The following is a 23,857-nucleotide window of genomic DNA, read 5'->3' on the forward strand; positions in this document are numbered from 1 at the left end:
TAGTTCTAGTTCCCTTTCCAGAGTCACACATGATGGAGAGCAACTAGCCCCCTTCCGTCCCTGACATCCTCTTTTTCTGAAATGCATTCAATTGTAATTGTGAGATAGTCATTTTGTTACCAATAGTCCGAAAATTATATGACAATATCTCTAGATTGCACACAATCCCCCAAAGCCCATGGACAAGGGTTGTAAGCTATGCCTCGGGGCATATAAGGTTCTTATGGAACGAGTGGTCGCACAGACTTTGGATCAGATGGAGCTCATTTGATTGTAAATCAGAAATTTCAGTGCCTTTTTTAAGAGTCAAAAGTAAATGGAGGGCAATCATCCACCCCTAAGCCTATCATTCCACGAAACATATCCAATCAAAATTTTTGGAGTGCTAATTTGTTCAGCATTGTTGAAAGGTCCAGTAATCATGTCTTTGGTGATGTCAACCTCCCTACAGTCCTCATAACAGGGGCTGTAATTTAGGTGTATGTTATTGAGAAAGGTAAGCATGTTTGAACTTTACTTTCCAAGAAGATGAAGTGCATTCAGGTGGGCCTTTCAGAGAATGTTGAGGGGAGTGTTGAACTAAATCAAAAACACGTTCTGTGTGTACGGATTGTCAAAAGGTTGTGACACAGGAATAACTTAGTATACTAATTTGAAAAATTCTGAAAATGATGAGGGAGATGATCAAAAGGCAATATTTGCACAGTAATGCCAATACATTTCATACTACTACTACTACTACTACCACTTCTATTGCAACTATTTGTAAGGCACAGAGCATTGTGATGTAAATTTCAAGAAACATATGAACATACAAACTATCCAAAGAACATATTAGTAATGTCGTAGCAATGGCTAATTGTACTAAGTTGAAACTTCCAGGATATAATGAGAGGGATGTTCTACTGACCAAAAGGCAATATGTAAATACTACTGCTGCTAGTAGAGCTAACGCTATTCAATACTATTATTAGTAATATTAATACTACTACTGTGACTACTATTACAACTATGCCTAAGAGTATGAAGGTAAAATTGTCAAGAAATTTTTAGCGGGGAAGGTGAACTGAATCACAAAATACCGTCTGTATGAAGGTTGTCAAAAGGGTGTAACAGCAATAGCTTAAGAATAGTTTGGTGCGTGAAGTCGAAATTAGCAGGACTTATTGTGATGGATGATAGATAGATAGATAGATTTATTCACACGAAAGCCCAATTGGGCTATGGTGACATGCACAGAGCAAGCAAAAAAATACAGCAACAAAACAGAGACTGAAAAGACACTAAAATTAATTATTTAAGAAAATCATCACGATACCTACCCGGACGAACTTTCCAATATTATTTATATTTAAGTAACACCTACTTCTCAAATTTTCCAATGTTGAACTAGCCAAAAGAAGATATTTCCGTCCTAATGTTACTGCTTCTACTCATACTACTGCTACTATTATTGTTATTACTACTTCTGTTACTATTACTGCCACTAAAGCTTAGGCTACTACTTTAATTCTACTACTACTACTACTACTACTACTACTACTACTGCTATAAGAACTAAGGGTAGTAAGGCGAAACAGTTGAGATGTATAGAAACTGTACGCAACCAATTTGAAACACACTATGCCCACACAGGTTGTCAAGTGGACTCATCAGAAATGCTTCAGGAGCGGTTGATGGTATTAAGCTTAAACTTTCAGCGTGTGTTGAAGGGAATGTTGAAGAAATCAAAGGTGCTATGCATATACTACTTCTAATGCCTCTACAACTATTGCTACCACGCAAGCTAAGTCTATTGAGGTGAAGTCTGAGGAGTATTTAGGCGGATGTTAGACTAAATCAAGAGATAAATAGCGACGAAGAACACACTGCCTTTCCATCACAAACACCAAAAAAAAAGAAGAACAATAAGGAATTCTTTTCGTAAGACTGTGGAATTCCAATTTGAATGAATATTTTGGCCCTATGTCTAAGGGCCGTCCACAGAAACACATAAATATATAAAAAAACAGACTTACAACAACCTAAGACCATTAAAACTAGAATGAAAATTTTGAAGACAATCCCAGCATCCTTACTTCAGCAAAGTTCAACCAGGACTGATAAATAAAGTGAGGTGAAACAAGGCAACTCATTGAAATGAAAGAAGAATAATTAAAAATACGTTTCATTGCTAATCTTACCTTTTTGGCAGCTAACCTCAAAGGTTTTTTCGTAACTGGTTCTGTGTTAATGTCTATCGGATTGTAAAATATTTCGTAGGATCATTTTTAATTAAATTTATGTATAGAGCATTTAGTGAATATACCCCTATTTAAGGAAATATTATTATTAGTCTTACGCCTGGTTTCAATTGCTTCTCAAACTACCTTTCAAATACATGGCTGCTTAAAGCAGAATCAAAAGAAACATTAGCAATATTGTAATTTATTGCTTTGGTGATATCATCTTTATGCTGTTGTAGGCATTCCTCTAAACTTTGGTGATATCTACCTACATAGTATTAGCCACAGTCGCATGCTATTTGATAGACCCATCTTTGGCGACTAACTGGGGATTTATCTTTAGTATAATTTAGGAGATTTATGATTTTGAAATTATTGGTCAATAATACATACAGGTTATTTTGTGTGCAAACTTTTTTAAGATTCGTAGTGTTTTTGGGATACATGGGAGGTAAATTATATTTGAGGGGTTATCAGAATTTTCACATGGTAAACTACCATTGATTTTACGGGTGTAAAATCAATGGTAGTTGATTTTAACTACCATTGTCGTAGCACAGAAATTTATCTGTGCTACGAATAATTATTACATCTAGGAATAATATTTTATTTTCAATTTCAATTTCTGAAGTAGACTGTAAATTTCTACTATATGTATTAATATAGTCTAAACAACCCCTAAGTTCATTTTCCCCATAACTCCAAAGTGAAATTACGTCGTCCATGTAACGTCCCCAAAAGATATGTTCCCAGAAATATGAATTTAACGCCCAATTTTCAATATGCTCTATATAAATATTCGCCAGTAGCCCAGAGAAACCCTTCATTTGCTGGTAAAAAGAATCACTGGAAATGCATTGAATACTTGTTACAATAACCAAGGTCATTAAGACCTCCAACTTGTGATGTGTATGAAAAGGGCAGAAGAAGCTGCCGTACCTCGGGAACGTATTCGTAAAAGAACACAAAAACCTAGGAGGTCCAGTTGTAAAAGAAATACGTAACTTACGAATTAGCTTACGTAAAAAACTTCTATATTTGTCTGTTTTTATTACGTATATGAGAGGGTTCGCCCACTCGTCAATACCTCGCTCTTTACACTAAAGCTTAAAATTTTCCCCTTGAATCACAAAGGCCGTAGAATAAATAGTTGAAATTACTAAAAATACTTTAACGTAAAGAGTGAGGTATTAGGAGGAGGTGAACCCCTTATATGCGTAATATTTTCTGTTCGTTTTAGGTTTTAATGCTACTCCTTACTTTCAGTTGAAAAAACTTTTTCATATTTATTTTTTCATTGTTTTTTAAATAATGCTAGAAAATGCTGCGCCCCTTCATAGAAATCTTCTTCCCCCCATGAAAAATTCATCCATGGAAAGTTTTTCACACATAATACCCTCTTCCCGACCCCTCCTCCTAACCAAAAAATCCCCCTGAAAACGCATGTACACTTCCCAATAACCATTACTATATGCAAACACTGGTCAAAGTTTGTAACTTGCAGCCCTTCCCACGGGGACTTTGGAGGAGTAAGTCGTCCCCAAAGACATAGTTATAAGGTTTACGACTATCCTAAACAAAATAGCTGTCTCAGAATTTCGATCCGACGACTTTGGGAAAAATGAGTGTGGGAGGGGGCCTATGTGCCCTCCAATTTTTTGGTCACTTAAAAAGGGCACTAGAACTTTTCATTTCCGTTCGAATGAGCCCTCTCGAAAAATTCTAGTACCACTGGGTCGATACGATCACCCCTGGAAAAAACAAACAAACAAATAAACACGCATCCGTGAATTGTCTTCTGGCAAAAAATACAAAACTCCACATTTTCGTAGATAGGAGCTTGGAACTTGTACAGTAGGGCTCTCTGATACGCTGAATCTGATGGTGTGATTTTCGTTAAGATGCCATTACTTTTAGGGGGTGTTTCCTCCTATTTTCTAAAATAGGGCAAATTTTCTCAGGCTCGTAACTTTTGATGGGTAAGACTAAACTTGATGAAACTTATATATATTTAAAATCAGCATTAAAATGCGATTCTTTTGATGTATTTATTGGTATCGAAATTCCGTATTTAGAATTTTGGTTTGTCCTTACTACAGTTCGTTATCATGAACTGTTTGATATTGGTCCGCACATTGAATCTTGGAAAGTTAGAGATTCTATAAGTTCTTCTTACTTTCCTCCTTAATCAGTAATACATTTTTAAGCACTTTTTTTCTATTCATATAGAAAAAAAACATTGAGCAAAAAATCCAAACAGATGGAAAACTTGCAAAAATATTTCTCTTGTTTGTCTTTTAAATTGTCTCAATGAGCAGATAGTAAGATATCTCTTAGGAAAATCCCTAGGTACTATTAGAAGAAGAAAAGTCACCAAAAAAAAAAACAAAAAAAAACAACAAAAAACAGGTGGTACATTGCCAGCGAAAGAAAGGGAGAAAAAAAAAGGAAAGATGCCAAGGAGAAACAAACTTGCCTGTTTACAACGGTATCGAAAGGATATATAGCTACATCAGAAATAATTCTTCCTGCAATCCATGATCCTAAATCAACAAAGCTTGAGCGTGCTACAGTTAATTCTGATACTTCAACTCCCTAAAAACAAGAGAAATAGAGAAAAAAGAGTGGAGATAGTAGAATATAATATGTACGAAGTAAAAACGAGGCTTATAGATTTTCTTATGAGCTTCTGATTTTATTTTAAAACGAATTGCTTTTTTATCGACATAGAATCTAGGAATTAATATATTTTTTCTCCATAAAAAAATAAAATGAATAACTAAAAAAATAATGAAAAAATAAAAAAATTCAGTTATGAATAACTGAATAACTAATAAGGTGTATATGCAGGGTTTCGTTTTGGCAATATATAAGTAAATTTTATACCCATTTTTATAAATAAACAAGAAATTTCAATTTTAATGAAACCTCCCCCCTTGGAATTTTCTAAAAGGATGGCGTATGGTTCACACCATATAAGAACACGAGCCAAGAACTCATATGGCACTTGTGACGAAGACAAAACCTAAAATTAGACTCGGTACTAGAGTTATCGACTTTGCTGTTCGTCCAGAAGCACTGAACTCGACAAAGCACTGGAAATATCCCCTCTAACTCCCCCAAAGAGATCAGATCCGGTCCGGTTATGTCAATGACGTATCTAAAACGTGTGCTTATTCTTCCCATCAAGTTTCATCCCGATCTCTCCACTCTAGGCGTTTTCCAAAGTTTCTACTTCCCCCCTCCACCATCCAATGTCCCCGGATCTCATCCGAATTGAAGATGGAGCATCTGAGACATGAGATCTTTCTACATATCAAGTTTCTTTAAGATCCGATCAACCATTCGTAAAAAAAAGATACCTCAATTTTCACGATTTCCCCTCCCTTCAGCCCCCCATATGGTCGAACCGGGGAAACGACTGTTATTAAGTCAATTTGTGCAGGTACCAATTTTCATCGTTCAAGCACGTCCAGAAGCACCGAAATCGCCAAAGCACTGCCCCCCCCCCAAATACCCAAAGAGAGCGGATCCGGTCCAGTTATGTCAATCACGTATCTAGGACCTGTGCATATTATTCCCACAAAGTTTCATCTCGATCTCTCCACTCTAAGCGTTTTTCAAGATTTCCGGTTTCCTCTTCCAAGTTCCCCCAATGTCACCAGATCCCGGCGGGATTTAAAATAAGAGCTCTGAGACATGAGGTCCTTCTAGATATTAAATTTCATTAAGATCCGATCACCCGTTCATGAGTTAAAAATACAACATTTTTTTTTCGAATTAGCTGTCCCGCCACCCCCCCCCCCCCCAGATGGTCGAATCGGGAAAGAGACTATTTCTAATTTAATCTGGTCCTTTATACGCCTGCCAACTTTCAGCGATCGCTATATCGACCACGTATCTAATTTTGGATCTTATTCATGTAAAAATTGGGGTTATCCAGGATTCAAACGCGGGACCTCTTGCACCCTAAGCGAGAAACATACCCCTAGACCAACGAGCCACACCAAGAACAACAATCATTTGTGTTATCACAAATAAATTTTTTCTCAACTATCTCGTTCGTTTGCCCCCCCCCCCCAGATGGTTGAATCGGAGAAGCGGCAATTTCTAATTTAATCTGGTTCGGTCCTTGATGCGCCTGCCAACTTTCATCGTCCTAACCTATTTGGAAGTTACATTGTATATATTCGATTATGATGTCCTTTTTTAACTTATTAGGGCCTTTAACTTATTTATTTTGTAAAAATAAAACTATAATTAGAGTTTGATTATTAATATCAGAAAAGGAAAGATATAAAAGTGACATTGTATTATGGCGATATGGAATTACAAAGTATGTTTGTTTTTGTTTTTTTTCCCCACAATTCTAAACAAAACAATTAAATGCGAAGTATAGAATAGGAGATACGTTATCGTCGTTGAAGGAGATTTCCAAGAAAAGTCACCGATAATATCCTAAAAATATCTCGCAACCTGATTTGTGGAAAAGACAGGCCTTTCTACGTCTAATAGTTTATTTTGGTTCATAAAAAAATCCAATATGTGATGTAATTAGCACTTATTTAAACAAAATGATAGCTGAACAAACGTTGAAACTTTTAATTTTTCCCCATAACGCAATACCTGACATTTAAAAGAATTTGTCGCCTTCAATATGTAACTCTTATCACCTTTATCGTATTTGAAAATATTCCTGAATTCAATGTCAGAAAGATTTCAAAAGCCTGATAGGCTCAAAAACATGTCGATACTTTTTTCTTTGCTCAACATTTTTTTTTATTCTGAATGTTACAAAATACGTTTTAAAATAGAACGAAGTTTTAAATGGAATTTATATCCATATCACAAAACTTAGGAACACAGAAACGTTTGGCACAAAAATACAAAGACTTATAAATAAAGTTTAATAGACCATCAAGCCAAAAACAAAACAATACAACGCTGCTAAAATATTTAAAAGAGCAACAGGACTATAGGGTTGTATTCATTATATATCTTTCCATAAAGGTACTACAAGTGTAACAGCCTTCACAAGGGACACGTGAACGATAAGCAGTTCACGACTACTTACTGAGGATGCTAAATCAAAACGAAAATCTTTGGTGACATTTTTTTTTATCTTCATAGGCTTACCCATTACTATATCTTTTCTATTTTCTTTCCGCAGAAAGCTTCACAACTAACAAGGTAATAATTAGGCGAATGAAGACGAAGACTATATCTCAAAAATCTCAGCCACAGTAGGTGAAAACGAACATTTCAGCGTCAAATGTCTCCATTCCATGCATATAACCTTGATTTGGGTTATTCAAAACACATACATCCAATTGTCAGCTAATTAATTTTTTCATATCTACTAAGTCCACGAACGAAACAGGTTTCCGGCGCGAAAATCCGTTCCTTTACATTCTCAGGATGCAATGGAAACCGCATCCCTAAAACTGTTTTGCAAAATAATTCAGTAGAAAGTAAGTAGCAAATAGACTGACCCGATTAACATGGTAGTCAGGGCGCCAGATTCTGTATCGTGCACCCAACCATGCCGGAAGACATAAAAATGCCGATTAAAGATCCTAGGGTAGTAGTCCATGCTGAAAATATATATCTTAGGGTGAATGTTCGCCGTCGGGGCGTTTCTGAAAAATAGGCCAAAAACGCCAAGTTTAGCCTATAACTAAGTGTGACGATTCAGGATTCTTTGCGAGTTACAGGGCCGAGGAATCTGGCGTAATGTTATATCAATCGAAAGGAGACATCTTGATCTACAAGAATATGATTTTGGAATTTTAAAGAAAAAACACTATTTTTTTTCTATATTTACTGCAGTTTCAAAATAAGTGCTGGAAAATTCGACAAATATCTCAAAGAAAGTCTAAAAACTCGAAATTTCTTCGAGGTAACAAACTTTTTTTTCATATAAGAAAAACAAAGTTCATTTAATTCTGTACAATTTGAGCCAAAAAATATAAACTATTTTGTTTTTAAAAGGTCTACGATTTTTTTTGTAGTTTCAAAGAAATGATCACTAGCAGTATCGTGAAAAAGGACATAGTTTTTTTCTTCAAAGGGTAGGAATACTTCAAACTTCCTAACTGTTTAAAATTTTTAACTTTTACTTAAAAATAATAATAGGTTTAACAAAAAAAAATGTTGACTAAAAAAAAGTGTTTTTTTAGAATGGACGAATATGTTTTCTGGTGTACTAAGGGGTCTGCAATTTCCTTTTTGGGACCTGATTTGCCACTGATACGACTGAGCTATGTACTACATGAAAGAATTCTGCTTCACAGATAGATTTAGTCGGCACACTAGAGTTATTTTACTCTGCCTGCCCGTAAAATTGGGTAATAGTAACTGATTAGGGACCTGTTGTATTTAAGATTATAAGGTATCAAATAAAACTTTCAAAAATGTTTCTCATTTTCTTCTTCCAAAAATTCAGATGGGGCAAGGTCAGACTCCTCGCATGCCCTCCTCATTCCACGACAGGAGCATAAGCTGCAGCATCCTTTCATTTTTGAGCAGCTACAGTCTTTTCTGCATCGTCCATTTTTGCATCTGCAGTAAGCTTCCAGGCTTGATCCTTCTTTACAGCTTGAGACGACCGCATCTACTCCCCCTTCAGCCATCTTCTATCAATGGAGGAGTGGATCTGGAATGCTCGGTCGCACCTGTACTGACGACAAAATTATCCATGTAGCCAGTATGGCTCTTGGTATGCATGGCTCGAAAATGTCATCAGAAGGTGGCAGTCTTCTCACATCTTGTTTCTGGCGCCAAATGCAAGCCCTTACACTAACCAGTGAATTGAATCCGGCCTGTTTACCGTACATTTTAATGACCAGGGATTTTGATAGGTCGCAGACTTCTCTAAACGCGTCGGCTGAAAGCTTCCCTTCTGCATCCTTGATCTGCTCCGTCATAAACGCTATTATTGAGGTAAAAGTTGGGGACACAGAGGTTTTTAAGAAAGAAGCTTTCCCGACGCCGAAAAAAAGCTCGTTGTGTCAAACCCTGACAGACAGTACACGAACGGTAACATAATCAGCTCCTCTTTGGACAAGTGGACTCCATCCACCAGCTCGTATGCTGAGATAACGTAAGTCAGGGACTTCAAGAAAAGTTCACTCAGTCCCTCAGCTTGAGGGTCTTCACAAAATGAACACAGGCTACTGCCACGTCTGTGTCGTTGGCATGCACCCACGATGCTACAAGCATAACGGCTATCGTTCTTGGCATGTGTCTTAAGGCGTTGGTCAGCCTCTTCGTGGCTGGAGGATAAGCAATTCTCGTAGTCGCAGTGTCCTGGTAAAGTTGGACTGCAGCCACGCTTGACCAGAGATAATTTGAACCCAGCTGAGAGAAAAAGGTTGGGTGCGTTCAAAAACTGATCACCCATCTGCTCTAAGGTTTCACATAAAATTTCGAGGAGCCAGATTTCGGATGCTGAGCTTGCATGTACAACATCCCATTTTCTAATTGTGCTAAGAGCAGAAATCTGGAGGTTTTTCCCTTTCCCTCGTCAGAGTCTGCATGCTGATTTCAAAAAGATCGACTCTTCGGTATCTGTGAGCTTCCCAAAAAGACCACCGTATCGATATGCGACAACATGAACTTCAGGAATACCCACTAGAAGGTCATTCAGCAACTATATAAGCAATCTTTCCACGAAGGATTTGACTGTTTCAAACCTGACAGGCCGATATGTCCTTATCTTGGACATTAGGTCAATGAGGTGTACCGCAGCTGATGTTGTTTCTTTGGATTTCAAAGTCTCTGGCCAAGCTGCAAGTCCTCCTTTTTTTCTTAGCCAGTTTAACAGCACAGCTTTGTTCCCGGTCCTCATTTTCCAGCCAGAGGATGTCTTGGTTGATTGTTGCGGAAGATTTTCAAAAATGGATGGAGGGAAAGGGAGAATCCTTTTTGTGAAGATCCTTGCAACTGCTGTCTCCTTTTCTTCGCCGTAGCTCAACTGAGCAGTAAACATTTTCTTCAAGGCTGTTACTTCAGAACTCAGGAGATCTGTTCTAGGGACAACCTCCAGCTTATGAGTTTTTCTCTCTGAAGGGAAAGTTCGGAATGCAACCTTTTTCACATCTTCTTTCCTTGAGCCAATAAAGTCCTGAATAACTCAATTGCACTACCCAGCTGGTCCAGAAGGGATAAGTCTTCCTGTGCTTCGGAGTAATACTCTTCCAAGGACTCCCAGTAGAGGGCTAGAAGGACCTCGTACAGTATGCAGTAGGCATTGATAGCTTGGTAATAGCCTTTCTCTTGGAACACCTTTTTGCAAGTACCAGGAAGCAGCAGTTTTGCCTGCACTAGAATCTTTTTGAGCCCGGAGCTGTCCATTATCTTACCAACTGCCTTGAGACAGTTGAGCAGGGAGTGGAAGCCTCCACCCCTGTTTGAATCCGGCTATCCATTACACCCATTACGTTTTTGAAGTAATCCGGGTATTTACTTTTCACTCCCTTTGCTAGCTGATAAATGAAGAGATCTTGCGTGACCATCGTATCGTCACATCCGACAGCTTTACTTATCGCCATGAACGTTTTCAGAGATTTTTCGACTGTTGCCTGGTTTTTTGGTGCTTCATTAAGGAAAGGCAAGTAAAACACGTCGCTTTTAGGAGCATTTTCCTTCGAGACTCGTGACAGATATTTTACGTGACTGTGTAGCTTTAATTTCAGTTGGTTTTTTGTCGATCCTGGCTAATACTCGCGCCCCTCCCCATAGACTAGGACATGCCTCCCTGGGAAGGCGCACCTCTAAGTTTGGAAAGCGCTGCCCAAGTCGATGTTTTTAGCCATAGTTCTAACAAACCGATCATGTCCCATAAAATAACTGTTTATCTGTCTAATTAACACTAATTAACTGGTACTTACTTTTACTTTGACAGTATTACATCATCACTTCAGGGTCAATGACTTTCTATCTGTCCAGGAAGGATTAATTCTACCTGCTGTGACGTGATGAAAAAAAAATTCCCGCTAGGTAGAAGGTTACTAAACAAAATTCCTATTATCGGGTACACTCGCTAAAAAAGTTGCAGACCCCTCAGACACAAAAATTTAAGCTTTTTTTCTTAGCTCAATGTGTTCGGAATTAAACAGGCTCTCTTTTTAATATAAAAAATTACTTTATCTTGAAAAATTTCAAGTTTTTAGCTTTTCTGTCAGGAATTTGCTGAAAATATTTTTATTTATTTTTTCTTACAAACAAAAATCATATTCGTGTAGCCCATGTCTCATCTTTCAATTGATATAAGAGTACGCTGGATTTGATCAATCTTATCTATAAAAAAAAATTTAGAATCGTCGAGCCCCATTATAGGCCAAATTTGGTGTTTTTGGCCTATGTCTCAGAAACACCCTAGCAGCGAACATGCACCTTACGATATTCGTTTTCAGCAGGGTCGACTACCCTAGAATCCACCCTTAACATTTTTGTACCTTCCGGCATGGGCACTAATCGAAATAAGCAAGATACCGAGTCTGCCGCTCTGACTAAGGGAGGTAACTGTAAAAAAAAAGAAAATCAACAATCTCTAGAGGCTACTAAAGGAAGTAAAATCATTGGAAAGTTTTAGGATGAGAGAGGAGTGTTATAAGGGTAATATGCCCCTTCAAAATAAAGTAAGTTCTGTTAATGTTGAGCTGGACGTATTGCCATCATAGTTTCTGTTTAATCTGTTTTCCTTTTCTTGGACTATAGATAGTAACAAAAAATCTTGAATCAATAGCACAAAAACAAAACCAGAAGAGTCGAATTTTTATTTAGATTCTAAATATATTTGTTTTTTAAAGCTTTGAGTTACCAGTCAAACGCTAGAGGTTTAACCTAGGTGATGTTACACCATCAAATTCAATTTGTTCTTGAATAATCAAACACAGATTTCTTCGCTATATCTAGAAAAATACAAGCTTTATTATTTTGCCGTTGAAAAATTCGGGTACCCGGCTACCTGGCCGTATTTCAAACAGTAGGCTAAACGAAAATGCAGTCCAATTCCGCTTTCTAGGGCTACAATGAGAGAAAGGTTAAAATGGCAAGGGCACATTCTGTAGATGAAGGAAGACAGATGGCCGAAGTTTATCCTTTTCCGCCAACCGTCTAGGGCTAAACGGAAAGCAGGTCGTCCATGGTCGGGGTGGAAGGATGCCATAAAGAAAGATTTAAAGGAAACACGCAGTTCCTGGGAGGGTGTAAAGAGGAGGGCTTTGAATAGACTGAGGATGGAGGAGGATCTTGCGTAGCTGTGTTGGCGTCAGGCCGCCTGGTACTGCGGTGAGTTGTTAGTAGCAATTTAAGTAGCCAAAAAGACCACACCTCAATGAATCAAGGTTTTCCACCATTTTGTTTGGCCACAGAGAGACAACTATGACATAAATTGAACCAAAACCCCTAAGGCCAAAAATTACAAGACAGCTATCCAGTTAAGGGTTTACAAAAACTTCATACAAATTTAGCGACTTTTAAGCTATGCTCCAAAATGTGACGCATTTCGTTATTAAGGACATTATCATGCAGTTTATAATAATGAATAATAATAAAAAAACGAAGACGGAAACAATAAAAAAAACTTTTTCAAATGAAAGTAAAGAACGAAGTTAAATATTAAAACGACCAAGCAGAACAATTCTTGAAGTATTTTGTTTAAAAGAAAAATTGAATTTTGCCGTAGAGCCAGAGTCTAAGTGGCAGTATCCCTCAACGTTCGGCAAAACTATTTTATTTTCAGTTTTAACGTTACTCTGTATTTTCTATTGGAAACTGGCTAAAAAAAACAACTCATTTCCTCCTTACTCAGAAACAATATAAATGAAAAACAGAGTAACATATTTTACTAAAAGAACGTGAACGACGACTTCACTAAGTTACTTTCAAGCGACAGACATTTTCCACCAAATGTCTTTATTTACTATTTCACATTGGCTAAGTAGGCCTATCATACTGGTTTATTTAAGGTCTGCGAAAATTTCAAGTTGTTTCTGACTGGCAGATTAAGTTTAGTTCACAAATGGTAGACCGTTTTGTATTCTTAAGCATGTTACATTAAGGAGTGGCGATGTAAAATAACTATTGAGCTTTGGGCAGTAATATAAAGCCATGACTTTGAAATAGATAAAAACTTACATATCTTGAGTAGGTTTTCAAAGCTAGGTTCTTTAGAATCTTTTCAGAAATTCCTGTTCCTATTAGTGATATCACATATCGACCAAATTCTGTAATTACAGAAGGGAGGATTAACACCCAAATAGGTAGAAGACGTCCTGAAAGATAGTAAAAATATATGTTATACATTTCTGTTATTTCTTTCTTTTTCTTTTTTTTATTATTCTATAAGTTATCTTTATAGCATTTCCGCATGAATAAAAAACAAAGCAAAAGAAAGATAAGACCGTGAAAATACCAAGAAAGAGAGTCAACAACGGTAAAATAGCAAAGGTCGCAATGCACACTACATAACAAACAACAGCATTAAAAAAACATATACAGCTACAGCTAACAACATATACAGCTAATTGACTTAGTTCCTTATGCTTCTGTGAAAAGGACCCAAAATGTACATACAGCTACAGCTAACTACATATACAGCTAGCTAACTTAGTTCCTTATGCTTGTGTGAGGAGGATCCAAGAGCTGCAGAAACTGATGAAAAATATTAAGAAAAATGTCAGTGAAAGAAATCCAAAAATTGTATAAGATTGCTCGGGAGAGAGAGACTGGAAATCATTGTTAACCCAGACAACACCTTGTTAGCGACACCTCGTCATAGCCCTGGCCACTACATTACAACCAGTGAAAAAACAAATTCTGAACAAAATTCCAAAAAAACAATCGCCTGGAATAGCACTTGTTCCAAGTAATTGGAGGTGAACAATCCATCACAGTTGAATTTTTGACAGGGGACATGCTTATGTTTTCAAATTTTCCATCAAATGAAATATAACTACTGTTTAATTGTATATGGAATTACATTCAAATGTAGGTACTTACAGTTTTGAAAGTCAATTAGGAGACTTTATCTCATAGTTCAAATCTTCATAGCTATTACTGTCATTATTTTGAGACTGGCATGGTCTACCGTCATTGCTTATATCTGCATATAATTGAATACCTTTATTTGGTTCCTGCTGCGCAGAGCAGGATTAAGCTATTCATCCATTCTCGTTCTTATTTTCTTGTAATATGTCTTACAAAGGCCTAAATCTAAATATAATTGAGCCTCATTAGTTTTTTCCTACTTCGCAACGAAGTTATGTTTAAGCTGTTTATTTATAGCCGTCCTTTATTTTTTTTTTATTTATTAATTTTATTTGCCTGTTTAGTTTATTTGCCTTATTTAACTTTTTTTATTTAGTTTATTCTCTTATTTGCCTGGAAGTCAGAAGGTCTTAGAAGAGCATACTTTCATCAGGGGAGCTTTATTCTGATGTTATTGGGGGCCGAAAACATAATCATTTCACAGAAAGAACCAAAGAAGAAGGTTCACATTAACTTTCATCTTGTTCGTTCAAAAAATAGCTTTATTTACTAGGAGAAAAAAAAACAACATAGCCGCACAACAACTCCGAACCCTTAGTAGGGATAGGAGTGACGCAAAAGATCTTGGTAAACCTATAGTCGAGGCTTCGGCCGCCGGGTCAGGCCTCTATCTAAAATTGTGGGTGCTGGTTGGTAATTTGGTCCTTAGGAGAATCGATAAAGTAATTTTGATAATATTATACTGCATACGACAGATACTGAAGGAATCATTATTTTCAGAAGCCGTTTTACTAAAAAAAAACATCAGTCAATAATGTAAACAATAAACTAAAAAAAACATTAGTAAATAAACAGGAGATACAAATTGTTGATGTACTACCCCCCCCCCCCCCCCCCCAGAGCAAAATATGTAATACCATGAGAATGAAACACTTTTTATCAGCTATCGGTTGTTTCTCTTGCAAAGGAAAAAAACATTCCCAGAGCCCCGCCCTTCAGAATAGTCATGCCATTTGGAATGGAGTGGGTTTCACGATTGCGTACCCTAGATTTTGAAATTTATTCAAAATTATTTTTTTTTCAAAATCATATTTTTTTTTTCGTATCTTCATTTTAAGCAAATAGAAATGAAATAAGAAAAGCCGGAGTTCTACATTTTGAAAAATACTTGTTGTATCGTCATTTTCAAAAATATCATTTATTTTTACTCCGATTAAACTTTTGTGAATTGATGCCAATGCTTGGAATCAACTTAAAAAAATGAAAAAAAATGTCAGCATTGAAATCCCAATAATTGGTTTTCCTATTCGAACGGAATTAGCAAACTACTGCCCCGGTTTAAGATTTGAAAGAGCAACAAATCCGGTACCGAAGACTTAAAGTACTCAGGCATCGGTAGAGGCAAGTATGTAGAACCAGAGGCACAAAGTTATGAACACATTGAGCAGAGAGTTCCAAGCCTATTGGTTAATTTATATCCCTGGTAAGGGAATTTAGAATCGACAAGTATCGTTCCATATTGTTGTCACAATAAAACACGTTTTTTAACTCGTTTTCTTCAACTCTCTGACTTTTAACCTCGTTTTTTTGACATTTTTTTGTTTGTTTGTCACATAAATTTGTCAGCCATTTTTCGATCAATTTAGTTTTTTTAAGACTCGTTTTTGAAATAAAATAAAAGGCAGAAAATAATTTTTTTTTGCTCGAGAATCTTCAATTAAGTTAAAGCGAGGGGCACAAAAAGGATTTGGCTTTATATAACTTGATCTTTTTACCTATTGATATCTATGCTATGTGAAGGCCAATGCGTTTTGCGGCCCTAGTTGTGTTGCGGAGCAACACTACTGCTTTCGTAGTTTTTTTTTTTTTTTTTTCACCGTGATCAGCGACCTGTAGCTCCGAAGTGGTAAGAGTTAAAAATTTGAGATTTTTCAGCGGGAAGGGAAACGTGAAACAGAGTAAAAAAGTTCCAGAGAAGTTCCTAAAATTTCTAACAGTTTTCCATAAAAAAAAATAAAACCGTTTTTTTCTTAGAAACTCTGCGTTCGATGTTTGGCGTCAAGTTAAGACGACCCTAGCTTCGGAAATAAACTTGTTAGAAATACAGTTATGTTGAACGCATGTAGAACTTTCATTTGTCTCTTCGAGAACCGGAGCACAAAATTCCGTAGCTCTTACAGATTTCCCGGAAATAATTCCGGAAAAGTCCATCTCGTTCCGATTTTTTTTGGAATTTTCTCAAATTTTCGATTTTGATGTTTCTTATATTTTTATCGAGTAGTGCTATGAAAAGTATGCAAGAAGAAGTGAAGTGTTCTATATACCAAGTTGCTTCGTTCTCTAAGAAATAATTTCCGAAGTTTCGACGTTCTAGAGGTAACTTCTGTTCTGGACCAGCTAGAATTTTTTTTCCAACGCGTTTCGACAGGTCTCGATCTCCTAACAACTGGAGCTTACAATAGTTTCTCCGAAATAAAATTCCTTCTTTGGGTTTTTCTATTTGAAAGTTTTGTCATGCCCTCGGGGCAATTTAAATTTTTTGGTGAATTTGGTTTGTTTTATATTTTCCTAGCTTAGACCATCAAAAGTTAAGCAGAAAACTATAAGACGTTATTTCCGTATCTCGTTCAGATTTCCCGGAAATAATTCCCGAAATGTGCGTCTCGAAACATAATACTTCGAATTGGCGTCAAGTTAAGACGGCCCTAGTTTCGGAAGTAAACGTTTTAGAGATAAAATAATTATGAACTCATATAGAACTTTTATTGATGTTTTCGAGAACTGAAGCATGAAATTCCGTAGCTCTTACAGATTTCCCGGAAATAATTCCGGAAAAGTCAATCTAGTTCCGATTTATCGTATTATTCTGTTGTACAGGACAAATTCTAAAAGTTAAATTTGATTTCTAGTTTCAATTATTTAAAGAAATTCTGGTTTATCTTGAAATTGTAATTATCCATCCTATAAATATTCAGAATTGTCAACTGTGTTATTGTGTTATTCTCGTTTATTTCTGGACCAGCTAAACATTTTACCAAACTCAGTTTAGTAGGAGCTCGAAATAAAACCATATCAAAGATGCTTCAAGATAACAATCGAAGCCGCATTAGAAAAATGTCCTCTGAAGGACATAATGGAGACTGTTGCTCCGCAACTGTGTCCCGTAGGGCACAGTTGCACGTGTTGCTCCGCAACTGTGCCCTAAGGAACAGGGCACAGTTGCTGCAACACTTCCCGTTGCACAGGCAACGGAGGTCTAGTTTTCACTTTCTTATGCAAAATATTATTTTCGACTTCTTAGTACATTTCGAAGAAGAGTTTTTTTTCTTATTATGGTTTCAATTTTCCCTATCTCACCGTCAGGGGTGGGTTAAAGGCAAAACGTTTGACACCAATATCACGTTTACAACTGTCTAATTGCAAAACACTACAAGGATCGTCAGGAAGAGCCCCAGCGATTTAAACAGCAGAAGCAGAAGATAAAATCAAATTACATTTTATTTTTCAGTTGATGAGATTCCTTTCAGTTTCTTTCATTCTACAAGGAAATTCCAAGTCACTCGGAGCAATTTTGAGTACTACAAATTTACTTTTGTCGTAATTGTTGTCAGTCTGGAGATAATTTAATCCCCTTTCATCAGTATTTCATTACAAAGAATAGGATGTCAAGGTTACACGTGGCCAAAGATAGAAGAACACATTACACTTAAATAAATTTAATAAACCGTTATTTATGTACAGAGGCGTGACTCTTAGAAGGGGTAGGGGGTTAAAATACAAAGAAAGTAAACTTGTTATAAATTATTCTCCGAATTTAAGGTGAAAGTGATCATTCCGACCAGTCACATGAGGATTGGGAAGAACCTCATTCTTTCATCGTACGTGAAGGTATGACAAACCGTGTTTAGGGTTAACTGATGGTGTGATTTTCGTTAACATCGTAGGGGATGTTTCCCCCTATTTTCTAAAATGAGGCAAATTTTCTCAGGCTTGTAATTTTTGATGGGTAAGACTAATCTTGATGAAACTTATACATTTAAAATCAGCATTAACCCTTTCAGTCACGAATTATTTTCCTTCGATGGAAAATTCTAAAAACCAGACTGCGTGACACCTTGGGGTACCTAATCATCGTCAATTTTTTTTAGATTTTTTGGAGGAACCTTTCTATGTTTTCTAGCGTGTACTCAGTTGAGGACAGTGTGATCAACTTTGTAGTTTTTCATCAGATATAGTGAGTTTATTGAGAAGTTATAAAAAAATACTAAGCACAGACAAATTTCACTTTTTAATGTGGAACTCTTTGAAGCAGTTCCTGTCCTCTTCTAGACACAATGGAACATTGCATTTCAAACACATAGTGCGAGTTTTCAACACGCATGGCGAGTTTTTACACCTACTCTGGCCCTTTACTTTTTGAGGCCAATGAGAGAATGCATCATTTTTCACTGCTGAGCACGGACGCTGCAACTTCATCTTTCTTTTGCGAGATACTGATTCGTCTACATTTTCATGTTCGTCCTCCTCACTAGAGGTGAGAAACCTTGGGCGACCCCTTCTTCTGGGGGTCATGCCTTCAGCAGACGTAAGCGCCTCTGCTATTTCCATGCGGAAGGAGAGCAAGTCCATCGAGCGTTCTGCTTTGGCCTTCCGATCAGCTACATATTCTAGCCATGAATTGCAGATGGATAGGTCGACCATGTGGAAGATCAGTCTCATGGTCCATTTCTTAGATCTAATGAATGTTCGGTAATATGATAGCATTTGATCCATCTTGTCCACTCCACCCATATACTGGTTATACAGGGATACAACTTGGGGCTGGTCAACCTGCAAGTAGGCTTTTGTTTGTTTACACCATCTGCGTACCTTGTTCACTGCTCCACTTTCAATCATATTCGATGCAAGGATAACTGATCTGTTGTCCATCCATTTCACCAAGCAAGTATCTCCACTACTAGCCACTACTTCACAGAATGATCCCCTTCCTCTCTTTTTCATGTCAGAATCAGTTTCCAGCCTAGCTCCCTGAAGCCTGTTGCTTCGTATAGTGCCTGTTCTGTAGAGGCCCATCTCACTTAGTCTTTCCAGCAAAGCCAAAGACGTAAAGAAATTGTCGAAATAAAGTTTAGTAAATTCCACAAGCTGAAGTCGTCCAGCAAGATTCAAAACCATACCTGCTCCGAGGCCAACGCTTTTGTACTCTTCAGCCATGTTCGTCTTTTTGCTCTGATAAATTTCAAAAGAGAGTACTCTTCCATCCGCATTACACAGCACGAAGATTTTGATGCCCCATGGGCAAGGTTTTCCCCGAATATATTGTTTGATATCAAGGTTTCCAGTAAAAGGGACCATCTGCTCGTCACAGGAGAGGTGCTCAGACGGAGAAATAGTCTGCGTTTTCTTCTGCACAATATCAATAATAGGTCGCACTTTCCAAAGACGATCCAAGTTATCAGGGTCTTTGGAAGTATTATCAACCAAGTGAACGAAGGACCGAAGGCGGGAAAATTTCGTTATTTGAAAGAAACAACGAAAAAAGCAATGTAAAAATTACACGCCGCCTGCTCAGTTTGCTATGCGTTGATCACACTGTACTCGGTTGAGGACATGTAGTTTGAGAAAAATCGCCTGCCCTCCAGTGTTCACGCAGTTAGTCTATTTTTGGCCACTAGATGTCTTTACTTATCTTGTCTAAGTATTAGTTGTTAGATATGGCCTTAGATTCATCCATATTCTTACACATAGACTGGAGTCTTACCTGGTTCTGCACTATTTTGAGATCCATCCATTCCTCAACTTCAAACCTTTGTATAAAATGGTGTTTTGAAGTTAGAACTTTCAAACTTTTTTCAGATTATTTCTTGATGAATGAAGCTTATGGCGCGCTAATTTGAATGCATATTTACCTGTAACATAAGACACTAGGTGGCAGATAATGGTATGTTCTCAACTGAGAACAAAATGACTGAAAGGGTTAAAATCTGATTCTTTTGATGTAAAAATTGGTATCAAAATTCCATTTTTTGGAGTTTCGGTTACTATTGAGCCGGGTCGCTCCTTACTACAGTTCGTTACCACGAACTGTTTGATTCTTGCAAATTCAGCTGGCAGCAAGGTTACATCACAATCACGGGCTATTTCAACCTCAAACGAAAGATGACCTCAAAGATACTATCAGAGTTGAGGAACAACAGCTGAAGTTTGCTATTCTTTGTTCCTACCGCTTAAAAAAAAAAAAATATTCCCCTTTACTCAAACTCTCCAGCCAAACCTTCGCACTAATTATCCAAACACTATTTTCTAAAGACATAGTTCGCTATGGGATGATCCCATTATGTCCTGCATTTTAAAAAATAACCTTGTCATTTGCACCACAAAAGAGCCCTTGAGTTAGTTAGCGCTGAGTTGTAGAGACTGGGGCAATTTCTTTATCTAATTCTTGCAAATTCAGCTGGCAGCAAGGTTGCATCACTATCACCGGCCATTTCAACCTCAAATGAAAGAATATGGCCTGGGGAAAAGGACCAAGCCAACGGCTGCAAGCCTTCCATAGCACCCACAGATCTCTCGACGATCAAGTTCTATTTTTGGAAGTTTGAGATCTATTAAATTGTGATATAAAGCTAGTTTTTGTCTTGAAGTCAACCGAAGTGAAGCCAGACTATATCAGGTACTTCTACCACATGAGAAGATAGTAGAATTGGAGGTTTTTCTTAAAAATATGTGAAACCGTTGGAACTGGATGAGTCCACCTGCATACCACTCTCCCCGTTCTGCATAGGCTCTTGTATTTATTTTCAAACTTAAATCTTATTTTAATTTTCTGAAGTTTACCCAAGTACAAGATTTCAAACCAGAAAGAACAATGGCGTTTTAAGAGCAAAAATTTGGATTTTCCTGTCCCTAAAACAACACACCGGATATGCTATTGCTAAATATGTCGTTAAACATTAAATAAAGGTGTTACGTTTCAAGTTCCAACAGCTCCAGATGGGTGTGCAGAGATATTTAGTGTCGAGAGGCGGCCCAAATTCAAACCAATATCCCTTTAGTCCTCATACCTCCGCGCCAGTGATGTTTACTCATCATTGTACTCGTTACAGCAGTTACTCATCACTAATAGCAAAAATACTAGCAGACTATGAAATCATTTGCTAAAATAATGGAATGGTGATATAATATTGGCCTACTCACTAATTTACTACGGTTAGAAAAGTACTGTCTAAACTTTCGGTAATTTCACAGAATCATAATTCTTACCATGCAACATTTTTACTTCCACCTTTCACTTTCAACGGTGCTATTTTCTGGCTTCCATAACTTTTGCTTGTAGCATAGTTATGGTGAATTGAAAGTAGACAAAATTTAACAGCAGACACAGATTTGCTGCACGTCAAGTTTTTTTTTTGCGCAGATCGTGGCATTTTCGCACTTTCATACAAAAACCAAACCGCGCTACAATTTCTAAGCTCCATGAGAGCCTATTAAAAGTCCTCGAATCTGCTTTTTTGACAAGAAAAAGCAGCTTTCAACGAAAGAAAACAGAAATTTTACCTGTAAAAATTTTGTGAATCAAAGACTATTTATTCTATTTACTTGCTTAAACCATAAAAAAAAGAACTAATCACGTTCTGCGATCTTTTTACAGGCTCCAAATTTGATATAACAACAATAGGAAAATGTAAAATCATAAAATTATCAATGGAATAAAAAGACAGCGATGCCTGTCACAGCCCTTTCTTCCAAAAATATCAGTGCAGAATAGTTAAGAGTGCAGTTCTCTTTTGTTTCCTTCCAACCTAAAAGCAAGTCATTTGTTGTTCAAAGGTCATTTTGGCAAGTAAAAGAAAGGAACACAGAGTAGGTAACACTAAGTTTTAGGATAAAAATACCAGTTTGAGGTGCAGTCCAGCTGGTGAGGCGAAAAAATCCTTCTTTGAAAATGTCGAAGATTCCAGGCTTTTCGCTGGCTATTTCACTTTGAACGAGTTCAACTAAGCTTGCAGCTATAAACGGTGTTGCCAGAGCAGTCGAAACACTAAAATGAGAGTTCTGTCGGAAATGAGGAATTGGACAAGATTTGGATAGAAGTGAAGTTTGTATGAACTTTATAGAACAGTCGAGAGGAAAACGTTGCACACAAAATTAATTACCAAAAAAGCAGAATCAAACAGTTCGTGGTAACGGGTGTAGTAAGGAGCGATCCGGCTCAATAGTAAACGAATCTTTAAAAAATGTAATTTTGATACTAATAGATACATCAAAAGAATCAGACTTTTATGCTGATTTAAATTTTATAAGTTTCATCAAATTTAGTCTTACTTACCAAAAGTTACGAGCATGAGAAAAATTGCCTTATTTTGGAAAATAGGGGGAAACACCCCCTAAAAGTCATAGAATTTTCAAGCTCCTATCTATAAAAATTTGGAATTTCGTATTTTTTGCCAGAAGACCGATTACGGTGCGTGTTTATTTGTTCGTTTTTTTTTTCTTTTCCCCAGGGGTGATCGTATCGACCCAGTGGTCGTAGAATGTTGCGGGAGGGCTAATTCTACCGGAAATTAAAAGTTCTAGTGCCTTTTTTAAGTGACCAAAAATATTCGAGGGCACCTACACCCCCTCCCACGCTCATTTTCGCCCAAAGTCATCAGGTCAAAATTCTGAGATAGCCATTTTGTTCAGCATTGTCGAAAAACCTAATAAATATGTCTTTGGGGACAACTTACTCCCTCACAGTCCCCGGGGGAGGGGCTACAAGTTACAAACTTTGACCAGTGTTTAAGTATAGTAATGGTTATTGGGAAGTGTACACACGTTTTCAGGGCAATTTTTTCTTGAATAGGGAGGGGTTGAGGGGAGGGGGTTACATGGGAGGATATTTCCATGGAAGACTTTGTCATGGGAAGAGAGAATTTCCATGAAGGGGGCGCAGGATTTTCTAATGTTATTTAAAACAAAATACAATGAAAAGATAAATATGAAAAAGTTTTTTGAACTGAAAGTAAGGAACAGCATTAAAACAAAACGAACAGAAATTATTACGCATATGAGGGGTTCGTCTCCTCCTAAATACCTGCTCTTTACGCTAAAGTATTTTTAGTAATTTAAACTGTTTCTTCTACGGCCTTTGTGATTCAGCGGTCATTTTTAATGAATTGGGACAAAATTTAAGCTTTAGTATAAAGAGCAAGGTATTAAAGAGGGGGCAAATCCCCTCAAATACGTGATAAAAATATACGAATATAGAAGTTTGTTACGAAATTTAATTCGGAAGTTACGTATATTTTTTATTAATAAAAACGTTCGTAAGAAATAAAAAGTTCTAGTTGCCTTTTTAAGAAACAAAAAGATTGAAGGGCAACTAAGCCTCTTCCCCCACTTCTTTTTTCTCAAAATCGTCCGATCAAAACTAAGAAAAACCCATTTAGCTAAAAAAAAATAAAAAAATGCAAATTTCGTTCTAAGTATTCATCTGCGGAGATCCAAAATCAAAACATGCATTAATTCAAAAACGTTCAGACATTAAATAAAAAAAAATTTTTTTAAGTGAAAGTAAGGAGCGACATTAAAACTTAAAACGAACAGAGATTACTCCACATACGAAAGGGGCTTTTCCTCCTCAACGCCCCGCTCTT

General features: G+C 37.0%; 1 protein-coding gene across 1 annotated transcript in view; it reads right to left on the bottom strand.

The window, feature by feature from the left end:
- LOC136036342 (mitochondrial outer membrane protein SLC25A46-like) overlaps nucleotides 1-23,857 on the bottom strand; it is a 68,586-nt gene that overhangs the window by 17,241 nt on the left and 27,488 nt on the right. The window contains exons 6-8 of the mRNA XM_065718492.1: nucleotides 22,115-22,260; nucleotides 13,368-13,504; nucleotides 4,702-4,820 (exon numbers count right to left, since the gene is read on the bottom strand). Coding sequence (XP_065574564.1) covers nucleotides 4,702-4,820; nucleotides 13,368-13,504; nucleotides 22,115-22,260 — 402 coding nt within the window. The remainder of the gene's footprint in view (nucleotides 1-4,701; nucleotides 4,821-13,367; nucleotides 13,505-22,114; nucleotides 22,261-23,857) is intronic.

Source organism: Artemia franciscana, chromosome 15 (genome assembly GCF_032884065.1).
Source record: "Artemia franciscana chromosome 15, ASM3288406v1, whole genome shotgun sequence".
In the NCBI taxonomy this organism is placed as follows: domain Eukaryota; kingdom Metazoa; phylum Arthropoda; class Branchiopoda; order Anostraca; family Artemiidae; genus Artemia; species Artemia franciscana.